At 41.5% G+C, this 13,356-nt stretch overlaps 1 protein-coding gene across 2 annotated transcripts in view; it reads left to right on the top strand.

The window, feature by feature from the left end:
• The window catches only part of PEAK1 (pseudopodium enriched atypical kinase 1), a 53,856-nt gene that overhangs the window by 5,003 nt on the left and 35,497 nt on the right, over positions 1-13,356 (top strand). Inside the window, exon 2 of one of the 2 annotated variants that reach the window (XM_086620171.1) lies at positions 8,997-12,272. In XM_086620171.1, coding sequence (XP_086476297.1) covers positions 9,109-12,272 — 3,164 coding nt within the window. In that variant the 5' untranslated portion in view covers positions 8,997-9,108. Of the gene's footprint in view, positions 1-8,980; positions 12,273-13,356 lie in introns of those variants that run through there. The other variant, XM_009985872.2, reaches the window with a different exon arrangement.

The following is a 13,356-nucleotide window of genomic DNA, read 5'->3' as shown; positions in this document are numbered from 1 at the left end:
AAGTTTCCAGGGCTGAGATATAAGCCGGGCGCAAGAGTGATGAAACAGTGTGGGAGGAGAAGAGAAAGGCCTTACCGCTGGGAGATACTGGGATATTAGTATTATTTCACCATGTAGTTATTTCGCTATATTAAACTAAAACCCCTGAAAGTAAACAGTAGGATCTGATGCAAAGGCAAAACCAGAATCATGTTATCAAAGAGATGAATTTTGAGACGGCCGTGCCAAAGTGCAGGCTTATACAGGGAATATCCTAAACAAAAGGGACATTCCGTACAGAGGTGGAAGGGATACGTGTAGCAGGCTAGATGGAAGAGCGTAGACCAAGAATCTCTAAGACAACATCTTGTATTCTGTGTTTCTTTGGTGCATCGGATCTGGTGAAGTGGGAGAACGGGATGTACAAACGTGAAAAGACTGACAACTGGTGCACGACTTCCCGGGACGGGTACCTCGCGCGCAGCGTGGCGCCGGGAAGCATCCTGCGGCGGAACTGTGCTGACTGCAGCCTGGCGCCCGGGCTGCAGCAGGGGCCCTGTCCTTCAAACTGCCCAAACTTCCTAAATGGACAACGAAAGAACCACCTGCTCATGAGCAAACTTTCTTCTCAACTCGAATAGTTAATGCTTCGTTGAAGCACTGCAAGTGGAAGCTTTGGATTTACCCCACCTAATACAACTGTCCAGGTCCCATCCTATGTATAAATGCCTAATCATTTTCTGAATCAGCTGACCTCTTAATCTCAGTGCCAGCTTGTTTCAGGAAGCATTTTATATGGAATAATTTTCTTTTCGCTGATTTTAAGATGCTGCATTGGCTTTGTTGCTCTTTGTTTTTTCTGAGACAAGACACTAAATGGGAACACTTAGTCTGTCTTCTTTATGAGATGGATCATTTAATATAATATTATTTTATTTGTCTCAATCCTGAACTAAACTATCCAGTCTTTTTGTTTCACTTAATATGGAATGCTTTTCATCCTTTAAAATATTTTTGTGGTTGTTTTATGCTGCATTTCTTCCTGAGATGTCATAAATAGAACTGAACGCAATATTCAGTAAATCATGTCATTGATTTTCGTACACTGAAACCATGTAATTTGCTGGTTGCCTTGTGAATTCTGTTGCACCATTTGCATGTCCGGCAGTTAGTAACTTGTGAGAACTTCTTAAAAACTTCAAATAAAATCGTGCCACTTCTCTTTTTCCCATTAATTTCATTGTTTGGCAGGAAGGAGAGCAGGTTTCCTTCACAGAAGTCATGATAAAAACCCTGTCCCGTTCATACCGTGCTTAGCTCCTTGCTGCACTGGCTCTGATGATGAAGGGCCACAGAACTTTGCGTAGCTCAGCCACCCGGCTCTCGAGTTTGTCCGCAGTTCTTGGCTTTACATAGCCAGCCCTGCTGTGCTGTTGCTTTTAATGTATCAGTTATTTCTAATCTCTCATTTTTTATGATGGTCGATAGTGGGGTTTTTTTAAAACTTAATTCTCTCAAGTCTGTCTTAATAACTCCCTGAGGATCTCGCGGAGGAGGTTGAGACTGATGGAGAGTACTCGTCTGGCTTCTCTGCAGTTTGTGTTGTGTCCTGTGTTACGGCTGACCGCTCACGCTGGCTGCAGTCCACTGCTCGCTCAGAAGTTGCCTGCTCCTGGTACAGGTGTTTTGTTTGTCTCTGGCTACTTTTTAGTAAGATCTTCCATATCCTTTCCAATACTATTTTGTATTTTGCTATCCACAAGTTACTAAACTGAAATTGATATATTTTTGGCACTTGTAGTTTTTGCTGCATCAGGAGTTCAGCATAAAGATCTTTGGAGCCAGAGGCTGCAGTAGTCCAAGGGAGAGTGTTTTACGTAAATGGAAGTTGCAGAATTGGTGGATTCAATGACACAGTGATGATATACACTGTTTTCTTTCTCAAGCTGTGCTCAGCAGAAGGATAAACACAACTGTTACTGGGGTTTGTAACTGTAGAAGCAGTACAATGTTTTCAAGGTATTTCATTGTTGTTTACTGTGAATAACTTATGGAGAGGTTTACTAAAGGTTTGGTAAAGTTTATTCTTCTACATGTTTTCATGTGCTTAAACAATGGGCAAAAAAGATCAGAGGGAAGGAGCCTGGGAAAGGTGAATCAAAGATAATTAGATTGGTCAAGGTACAGTTAAACCAGTGCATTTTTAATAGGCTGTGAAGGGCTTAATTCTCATCATTTTGCTTGAATAGAATTGAGACAAACATAAATGCACTGAAATTGAGGACAGGATTTTTTAATTATCATTATCATGCTTGTTCCTGTCTTGGAATGTTGTATACAGCCCTTTGTAGGAAGGTAAACAAGCTATAAGTCTGGCTTATCTTAACTGGGTTTTTCTTTTTAAAAAAGCAAAAAAGGAAAACTAATTTCCTGTGCAAATAACAAGTGTCCCCAAATAATAAACCATGCACCATTGTCTGATCATTATAATATTAAGGCTAAATGATGATTTCTTTTTCCCAAAAGGAAAAAAAGCATTTTTAATAGTTTTCTCCAGTTAAGAATCTCTTATTATTATTGGAACTCTAAAGAGTTTGTATTCAAATACATGGCTTGGTGGGTCTGTTGTCCTCAACATCAAAGGTAAGACCTTGTCCTTACTGGTTTTTTGTTTGCAATGTGATGATGCAGAATCTAATCAGATTACCTGGGCAGATCCTGAGGATATTGCTTGCCTTTTCCCCGCTCTGTGGCATTATCTGTTTGGGTTAGGTAAATTGTAAAGAAATGCCTGTTTCCTTCTGAAGCATTACGGATTGGCTGCCGTAGGCAGGCTTTTGCTCCAGTTCTCTGGTTATTTCTACCATGTTTTATTCTTACAAGTTTTAGGTAGAAAAAACATGTTAAAGGGTTGCTTTCACTTAGTTTTATGAAATATTTATGTAATTTAAACTCTTTTTAAATTGGAGAAGGTACAGCGTGGGAGGTTAAAACCAGAAACAGTTTGGTTGGTTTCCCGATTGTTTCGTACTGTCTTGCAGCAAGTTTGCAACTAGGAGTTTTTTTCAGTGCTTCAGGTAGAAGTGATTCTGATGTCTTCTCCATCGATCATGCCCCTTGTATCGCAGCAGCATAGTGCCATGGTGCTGAGGAGTGGTTCTAAAGGACGTTGGCAGCTTCTCAGTCTAGGTCATTGCCTCCTCCATACCCACTGCAGGTTCACTGCATTTGCTGCAGAACTGTCATTTTATGGCCTTGGACAGTTACCAGAGCACTCAGTTCTGACTGGAAGGAAGAAAAAGTACACCACAATACAAAATACAAAAAATACACATCTGCAACAAAATAAACTTTTCTGTTTTAACAGAAACGATAATGCCCAGCATTTGTGGAAATTTCTGGCTATACTGTCTGCCATAGTCACAGTTCTGGCTTGTAACAGCAATGATCTGATATCCAGTGAATATTAGTCCACGTTAGGAATAAAATTGTGGCAGTCCATAATGCCTTTTGCCATTATTAGTTTCACGTTTTTTCACAGCATACCTCTGAAGTAAGTGCTGTGACTGAACTGGGCATCACACTTAGGAGTGAGGGCCTTTTTCTTGATCTTTCACCAAATTGTGAGTCACTGTTCCTCTCTGCAAAAATCTGTTACAAACTGTGCGTTCGCCTTTGCAAGTGCTGGGAGCGCGCTACTCACAGTTGTTAACTTTGATACTTGAGCTTTTACTTCCAAACTCTGCCGTGGTGCTATATAGCATCTTTTTCTCAGGTGCTGCACGGTTATTCAAAGCACGGTGCTTCCAGGGACTGAACATAAACTGGGACCATGACTTCTCTGGCTGTGAAGCTCTTCTCTCCACCTTGCATTTCATGTATGTAACAGATGTTGCAGTTACCTTCACTTGGGGTTTTGCTTTCCTTTGAAGTGAGACAAATGATGTAAAATTTAAGAAGAAATTTTTTTTATGGCATGAAGGACAAAAAATCCCTAATTAGCACATGTCACATTTGTTTGTGGTCCCAGTTATCTGCGCCAGATGGTTCAGTGTCCCTGATCAGTAAGTCTCAACATGCTTTGGGAGATGAAGCATTTCCACCGCCCTCTGCCACCAAAGCAGGACTGTATGTGTGAAGTTGGGGCGTTCTAGTTTTTCCAAAAAGTCTCTTAAAATGGTTACAGTTATATTAAAGTTTTAAAGAAAGAGAAATCAGATACTGGCAAAGAAGAACCATTGCTTTATTCTTGTTGTGTTAGACCTACAGTGTTGTTTATGATGATCAGTGACTGTCCAGATCCCTGTAAGTGGTTCAGACAAAACCACAAAGCCGTAGTGGTTTTGTGGTGTTTGGGCACTCCTAGACAGGAAACTAGGTTAGATTCCCATTGCTGATTTTTTTTTCAGTCTGAGGACGTGCCTGCCAATGGTGAGAGGTTCGTGGGCTGGTCAGTAGCAATTTATTGGGACTGTTGTCTGATAAGGAGGCTGATGAATGCATAAAAATTGCAGGCCCGTGGCCATGGATAAGCAACGCTAAAGCTGAACACCTTTTCCCCAGAGGAGGACCAACAGAAGGAAATCTGTACCAAGCATCTCGTGATCTAAGAAGAGATGGAAGAGTGATAGTGCTGCAGTTACAAATGATGAAATACACACTTGTGCATATTGCTCAGTGATATAGTGGGCATTCATTTCAGGGAGGGTTTTTTGCAGCACACAGCATCGAAAACACGACTAGTAGGTGCATTCGTTTTAATATGCTCATTCATTGAGCAGGCCTGATTAGTGAGTGCGTGTCACCATCTGGTACTTTACCGAGACTATTCATTTTTAAAATGTTGAAATTGTAGGGAATGTCGCACACCAATTAAGTTTCTTTTAATTGGATTATGTTAGTATAAAGTATTACTGGAGAAGGCCTTCATTGTGATTCAGCCAGCATGCATCTAAAGGAGACCCGCCAGCCTAAAATTACTTAGAACAAAGGGAAAATGCCTGAAATGCATGTTTATTACTATCTTTGTGCGCTCAACAAAGATGATGTCAACAAATAAGAGCCATAAAAATGCTTGTACGTTTCCATGCAAGGTTCAGTTTCCTGACGTGAGGATATCTCAGCTGATTACTTCTTCATCTTTGCTCTGCAACTCTGAATCTGTCATCATCTCCCTCTGACCTGGGAAGTGAAACACGCCTTTACGTTTCTGTTTGTTTGATATCAGCTTCCCAGGGCCAGAGTGAGCAGTTGTGTATCTGCTGGAGTGAGGAGCGTTATTCTCCTTTACACCAAAAGTGATCTGGCCTTTAAAGCTGATGAACTATCAGTGCTGACTCAACCGTTCAGTGACTGAAGTATCACGATCTGCTGGCTGCAGCACCACGTTAGGAGCAGAACTTGTCTGTCTGTACTTGTTCCCGCCACTGACTCACTTGGTGAATTTTAGTTACTTAGCGTCACTGCACTGCCGTGTGTCTGTGTGTAAATCCTGAATGGTTGTGATTATCCACTTACAGGAAAGGCTTTGAGACACAGGGATGAAATGCACAATGTTGCTATTACCTATTTACTGTGAGTGCTTTCTTTAAAAGCCTGATGCTGTTTTGTAGTTAGCATCTGAGGTTGTTACTGCTTTGATCTTGTGGAGATTGAGTATTTTCAAGTAAGTTCTGTCACCTGAACTACTCATTTCAGAAGAGCCAGAAGCTCTGCAGGGTACACGTTCCCATTCCTTAGCGGTTAAATGGGCTGTCACGGAAGCAGGGAAGCTATGGAAGAAAAGACACCTAAACATTTTAGCAGAGTTCTGATGTGTGCCTGCCTGGATCTCTCACTGGCCACCTCTGTGTTGCAGAGCGGGGTACGAATTTAGAAATGAACAATGTCAGGGTGTTTTTTTCCGTTTGTGTCGGTGTGCGTTTTCATTACCTTCAGTGGGCTCTGCTGCCCTCTACCAAGCTGCAGCTGTCGGTAACAGCAACGGAAGTAGCCTCAACACGTGAAGAATGTTTTACGGTTTTTAACACTGAAAGAAGATTTCATTTCTGTTATCGCTCATAATCACTCTCACTATAATTATCGCTCGTAATAGGGAATCTGTAGTTGAAACGGTAAATGTATTTTCTTTAAAGCAAGAGGAGAACATCAGAAAAATTGCTTTTAGTGGTACAGCAATGAAGAAACAGCCTGAATTTTTGTTAGAATGCAAATATTTGTTTAGACATATAAAGGTCACCCTGAATTTAATTTGAAGTAGCATAGGAGTGCTTCTGATTTCAAGTACAGAAGCAGCACAATGTTGGAATTCTTTTGTTTGTTTGCTTTGTACCGTACGTTTCCTGTTGTTTGAAGGTGCATGTTTCTGTGTTACAGCTGCAGGCAGTGTCAAAGCATGCGGCAGGAACTGCTCATCCTGCACGTGCCAAAGCCAGGTTGGAAACCCAGCTGTAGTTAGAGACCTGAGAAGTCAGAGGCTCTTGTCTGTTTCACAGACTGTCAAAAATCATGTTAGAGAGCACGGTTGTGTTTGAACCATTTCCATTAGGTGTTCAAGTGCAAAAGACTGAAAATATCTGTACGTTTCTTCGGTATTTTCTGCGTACAAGTTGGATGTCTGCATTCACATGCACATGTCAACATGTATTTTATTTCTAAGCCAAATTGCTGCAGGTGGTACTCCTGGGATGTGGGACGTATGTTTGCACAGAGGTGTAGTTTTTACTTCAAGGAGAGCCTTATTTCGTGGTTCTGCTAAGTTTCCTGTAGTTTGCAGTCATATGTGGAGTGCAGCACTGGTTTGGGTTAGAGGAATACCAGTTTATGAGTGTATCTGAGCTGTGCAGCACTGGTTTGGGTTAGAGGAATACCAGTTGGTATGAGCGTATCCGAGCAAATGAGAGTGAGCACAGCCAGCGGTAAAACAAGAAAATGTAGTCATGGGGAGGTGTGCCATAGAGCGCTTTCTCATTTCTACCCCAGCATTATTAGCAGGAAATGCTTGGCCTGGAAGGCCATAAAGCTGTCTGGTTTGTGATAGGATTCTGGAGCAAGTGCAGTTTGTGCAATTTCAGAGAAATAATACACCCAGTTAAATCTTAAAAACCACACACATATGCACTAACCCTTTTGTTTAAATTGTTTGTTCAGAGGTTTTATGTAATGGAGAAATATATTTTCCAAGAAAACATTCTGTTTAGATTTCCATTAGTGTAACTTTACTCCTTTTATTTGTTAAATACATGAAAGAAAGGAGCTAATCAGGGTATAAAATTCTAGTATGTGTGCTCACTCTCTCAGATTTTAGGAGAATTATTTCTTAATGTAATTTTTCTGCTTACAGTATATGGGCTTGCAAAGTGTTGAAGCAACAAATCTTGGCAGAGATAAAAAAAAAAACAAGGCATTTTACTGTGTATTTATAAAACAAAGGCTGAAAGTTTGGGCAGATCTCTGTCTGGCAGACTTTCTATCTCTTAGGTCATACAGAGAAAGCTTCTGGCACTGACTTTTGGCAAAAAGCTTTGTCTGGAAACATATTTAGTCAGCATATGAAATATGATAGCCCCGGTACCATGAATGTGTCTGAAGATACTCTAATAGAGTTAGACTTCAGCCCCATCTGGTGTTGGAACAGGACTGCTGTATCAGAGTTTTCCAGCATAGGACAGCCCTTTGCCAAAACAACCGAGCAGTACGTGAGGAGACTGACAAATTCCAGAAGTGTCAGTTTTACTAATGCTTTCTATTGTTTGCTATGCTGATGCAAACCAGTTGTGCCGGTGGTGGATTCCAACGTAGCCATCCTGCTGCTGAGTTACTAACCACGGGCTCTACAAGAGCTGCGTCTTTAACTGAATTGGATTTATTAATACCCTTTCAGGGTACCTATGTGATCAGCAAGTGTATTTTCGCTCGAAGCCTTTAAGAATATAAAATTATTGATTTTCAATGCCTGTGTTTACGGAAGTAGCAGTGGACACGCAGATTCTTTCACCTCCATAAAATGTCTCTGATAATTTGAGTTATGCAACAGTGACAGAGAGACCAGACTTGTGGATTTGGCTTAGAAGGCTTAAAATCTTCAGGCATTAATTCATAAAATTCTTAAATCCTGGACACTCCAATGATTATAAAGCACAGCAGATTCATGTTTGGTTTTTACTTAAGGCTGATCATTTCAGGAAATAAAAAGGCTCACTTTGAAAGAGATTTGCAGTTCTTTTTCGGTTGTTATTTGGGGGCTGGGGGAGCAGGCAGGTAGAAAAGCTACATGTGAAACACATCAGGGACTAAAAATCCATAGCTTTGTTTTGAGGATATGAGAATGGTTTATTGCCACTATTGTAAGCTAAAGGAGAAGAAACAGTGGCTTTCTGGAAAGGTTTCCCCACAGCATTTTTATCTGACTTTTCCAGGTTTGCAGTGCAGCCTGTCTATTCAAACAAATTACTTGCCCAGTTACAATTTGACTCTGATGGAAAAAGCGCTAAAATGGCAGAGTTTGGAATTGCTTGAACGTATTTTGTGACTTAAGCAGAGCTCATTCACATTCAAAGCTAAACCAAATGCTCTCAATTGCATTTAGGAGAGTAAACACAATTCCTACTTTCCTGTCTTGTGTTTAAGTAGTTACGTTGAAAGCAATGTGCACTAATCTTTGGGTTTATATCCTCTTCCTAGCGTTTGTTTTATCGGGCAAAATTAAAGGTCGATGGTCCCGAACTAGTCAAGATAATGATCCTAAATTCTCAGTCATTGCCACTTCTCTCTGTCTTTCTCTGCTTTCAGTAATACAGGGCTTAGCTGCCAAAGTTTAGTCTTTATGTATGAGAAGAATGGTATTTGCGACTTGTCTTGCATTTCATTTACATAGTTTTATAAATTTACGTAAAAAGAGCTAACTCGTCAGCAAAAGGCACTTGCTGATTACAAGTCATTCATAGTGTAGAAGACGTAAGTATAACGATCCACCAGTTTGTTCCCCATTCTTATCCCCATTCTTTTCTGTGTTTCAGAATGATCACCGCCCAAAGCAGCAGCCGTACTAAGTGAACAGAGTGGAACCATATGGATGAAATTCTTACCATGCACTGAACAGCACAGCATCAAGCGCAAAGCCCTGGGAAAATGTCTGCTTGCAACACTTTCACTGAACACGTCTGGAAGCCTGGTGAATGTAAGAACTGCTTCAAGCCCAAAAGCTTGCATCAGCTACCCCCAGTATCTGAGAAAAAGCCCCTCTCACATGGAAATCTGAAATCCAATGCAAACCAAAGCAACAGCCATCGTGGGAGAAATACAGGAAGTTTCCGACCACCTGTGGCAAAGAAACCCACGATAGCGGTGAAACCCACCATGATGGTAGTAGATGGGCAGGGTGTATGTGGCGAAATCAGCACGCCGGACCCCTGTGAGAATAAATCGGTGCCTGCAGGTTGGAACCGAAACAAAGCTGTCTTGAACAAAAAACCACTGAACAATAATAACGAAGATGAAATTGAAGGTTATAGCCATGTTCCTAGGCCTTACGGCAACAATGATGGTGTAGGTAAGATACCAAACAACAATAACAACGGGCTGACTGAAGTTTTGAAGGAGATCGCGGGTTTGGATACCACACCTCAGCTAACTGGAAATGAAATGAACTCCAGAGAAACCTTCTTGGGAAGAATCAATAATTGTTATAAAAAGTCATTAGAAAGAAAGATCCCTCCAAGCTGCATGATGGGTGGAATGAAGGATTCACACAGTAAGCACGTTATTCTGAGTGGAAGCACTGAAGTCATAAGTAATGAAGGTGGACGTTTCTGTTATCCAGAGTTCTCCAGCGGAGATGAGAGTGAGGATGACACGTTTTTTGGCAGCATGCAAGAAGAGCATGAGAGCTGGGATGAAAGTGATGAAGAGTTACTAGCAATGGAAATCCGTATGAGGGGCCAACCTCGCTTTGCTAATTTTAGAGCTAACACCCTATCTCCTGTCCAGTTCTGTGTTGACAAGAAATGGAATACCGTGCCCCTTAGAAACAAGTCCCTCCAGCGGATCTGTGCAGTAGATTATGACGACAGTTATGATGAAATTTTAAATGGTTATGGGGAAGAGACTGTGATTCTTTATGGGCAAGAGAGCATGCAGAGCATGGTATCTTCTGATTCCACGTCTCCTGATTCCTCTTTAACAGAAGAGTCTCGTTCTGGAACGACCAGCAGTTCTTCACAGAAGCTCTGTAATGGAGGGTTATCTCCTAGTACTCCTCAGGACCTCAAATTGATTGAACCAGAATATGAAAGTCTTTGTGATAATCAGCAAGTGAAGGATGTGTCAAAAGCTCCCAGAAACGTTCCGAAAAGTCTAGAAACTCACAAGGCGGTCCTTGCACTTCGGCTGGAAGAGAAGGATGGCAAAATTGCTGTGCAGACTGATAAGCAAGAGAATAAAAGTTCTTCAGATGTTGCTGCTCAATCTGTAACTATAAATTTGGTGCCTGTGGAAGAGCAAGCTAAACCTTACAGAGTCGTGAATATGGAACAACCAGTTTGCAAGCCATATACCATAGTAGACGTATCAGCTGCCATGACCAATGAATGTAAGGAGAATCTAACTGAAACCTCAGAAACCAAAAATACATCATCTAACCCGAGCTCGCCAATAACTCCAGGCACACCCATTACATCCTCTGCAGCATCACCTGTACGAGTAAATGATAATCTGAAAAAATCCAGTGCAATCAGATACCAAGAAGTGTGGACTTCTAGTACTAGTCCAAGACAGAAGATACCTAAGGTGGAGTTAATTGCGAACAGCTCAGGACCTTCTGTTCCTCCCAGGAAGGCAAGCCACAAGTCAGCTCCTACTTCACCTACAGCTACCAACATTTCTTCAAAAACTATCCCGGTGAAGTCTCCCAATTTATCTGAGATAAAATTCAACAGCTACAATAATGCTGGCATGCCACCTTTTCCTATTATCATTCACGATGAGCCCACTTATGCGAAGAGCTCCAAAAATGCTATTAAAGTTCCTATTGTAATCAATCCAAATGCATATGACAACCTGGCCATCTATAAAAGTTTCCTAGGGACCAGCGGAGAGCTGTCCCTCAAAGATAAAACTACTAGCGTAATAAGCCACACGTATGAAGAAATAGAAACAGAAAGCAAAACGACTGAAGCCATAGGAAGTAAAGCCACCGAGTTTTCCCAAGCGAAGGGGGTGGCTAATAGCTCTGAATGCAGGCTGGGTTCTGTGGCTCAGAAGGTCCAAGAGTTTAACAGCTGTCTCAGTAAAAGTCAGATATCACCACAGAGAAGTCATAGTTCTGACCACAGCTCCCCATCAAGAGTTCAAAAGACATCACAAGAGCCCGCAGCAAAAACAGACGTAACACCAGAGGCTTGTGCTGGCAGCAGCAGCGGCAGAGAGAACGCAAGCACAGTGCTTTCGCAGATCGTGGCTTCTATCCAGCCTCCGCAGTCTCCTCCAGAAACGCCTCAGTCGGGACCCAAGTCTTGTAGCGTAGAAGAACTGTATTCCTTACCCCCTGATGCAGATGCTACTAAAAACACCCTGGTACGTCCCAAATCTCTGTTTACATCACAGTCTGAAATAGAGTCATCCAAGACTGTGGAAAACGCTGCCATTAAAATGCAGAAAGATTCACTTTCACAGCCGATTGCCACTCACTCTCCGAAGCCAGTGAGAGCCACCCCAAATACCACAAGTCCCAAAACAGAGCAAGCACCACCATTTCCTCCACCACGGTCCACTTCTTCACCCTATCATGCAAGTAACTTGTTGCAAAAACATTTTAGCAATTGGACGAAACCAAACAGTCCCACCAGGTCAACAGAGGCTGAGTCGATCCTTCACTCGGAAGGTCGCCGAGCTGCTGATGCAAAACCCAAACGCTGGATATCGTTTAAGAGCTTCTTCCGCCGCCGGAAAACTGATGATGAGGAAGACAAAGAGAAAGAAAGAGACAAAGGGAAATTGGTGGGTCTGGATGGAACTGTTATACATATGCTCCCGCCTCCTCCAGTTCAGCGTCATCACTGGTTCAGTGAAGCCAAGTCCGACTCCAGTGAGAAGCCATCGATTGTTTTCATGTACAGATGTGAACCGGCACAAGCGGAACCAAAGGCTGACCACCACAGCAAGAGTGGGGTGGAGTCTGCTATCGCAGAGGCACTAGCAAAAGACAAAGGAGAAACGCTGGAAACGTCTCCAGAGAGCTCTGAACAGAAAATAGCAAGCCACTCATCACCACCTCAGATTCCCAAGAAAATCCCCAGGTAACTGCTCGTCTTTTTTCTCACTTACACAGTTGTGAATTGTCCTGTATTACTGCTGAAAAGGGAAGAAATTAAGGAGTTTTATTAAATTAAGTGTAATTTTTTCAAAATATATTTATTTTAGGTAACTTAAAGCATACTGGATATCAGAAAGGATTAAAACCAATAAATACTAGAAACAGTACCTGGTATTTGGAGTTTGTACTGCAGATTGACTAAGTCACGATAGCTGCGTTACGTTGGATCAGATACGCTTGCCTGAATTTTTGGTTTAAGAAAGTGTTGTTATGTTACAGGAAACTAAAGAATTCCTCTGCAGAAATAGAGGGCAACTATTGAAAAGTATAGTAGAAATTAAAAGATCTGTGACATATACTTTGTCCCCTAACTGTATTGGATTCAGGAGAGCCGGTCACTCCGTCTCTGCCCGACAATTTTGTTCAGTGATTTCTTTTTTAATTTTTTTAAAAATTACAATCTACTAAAATGATTCATTGTTTTAATTTCTGTGAAAGTATTTGGCCAGTAGATCTTTATTTTACTCCTCGAAGTTCATGGTAGCTGAATGTTCTCGGTCTGTCTGTCGGTTTAAAGGCCTGCTTGTTCCCTTATCGAGGGCACACATGGGCTTTTTGGGTCGTCTCTGAAGGGGAAGAACCGTGTTTATTTTTCAGGTATGCGTTGTTTTCAACATACCACTGAGTTCCTACAGCTCATGACAGTGCATAACCTAAGAGGGCAGGAGACATTTGTTGCAATCAGCCACATTTCAATCTGTGTTTCACTGAGTACAGACCACAGCTGTGGATGTATTAGAATACGACTTCCAATGTTGTTATACAAACCAATTCCAAAATAGCTTCAAACTTGCATTATTTAATTCATTATAACAATAACCTAATGTTAGGACATTCAAAATTTTGTAAAGTTTGAGCTATGCATAAGCATAAGAAAATATATCATGGCTGTGTTCTTGGTTTTTCTTTCTCTGTTGTCTATAGAAGAAGGTCGCAGTGATTTTTAGTTAAAATGGTTTAAAAGTTGACTTAAACTAATAGAAACCTCTTTGTGAGCATAGTCTGAG

This window comes from Tauraco erythrolophus, chromosome 14 (genome assembly GCF_009769465.1).
Source record: "Tauraco erythrolophus isolate bTauEry1 chromosome 14, bTauEry1.pri, whole genome shotgun sequence".
Classification (NCBI taxonomy): domain Eukaryota; kingdom Metazoa; phylum Chordata; class Aves; order Musophagiformes; family Musophagidae; genus Tauraco; species Tauraco erythrolophus.
The sequence above is the reverse complement of the archived record's forward strand: the minus strand, read 5'-3'. Positions and strand labels throughout refer to the sequence as shown.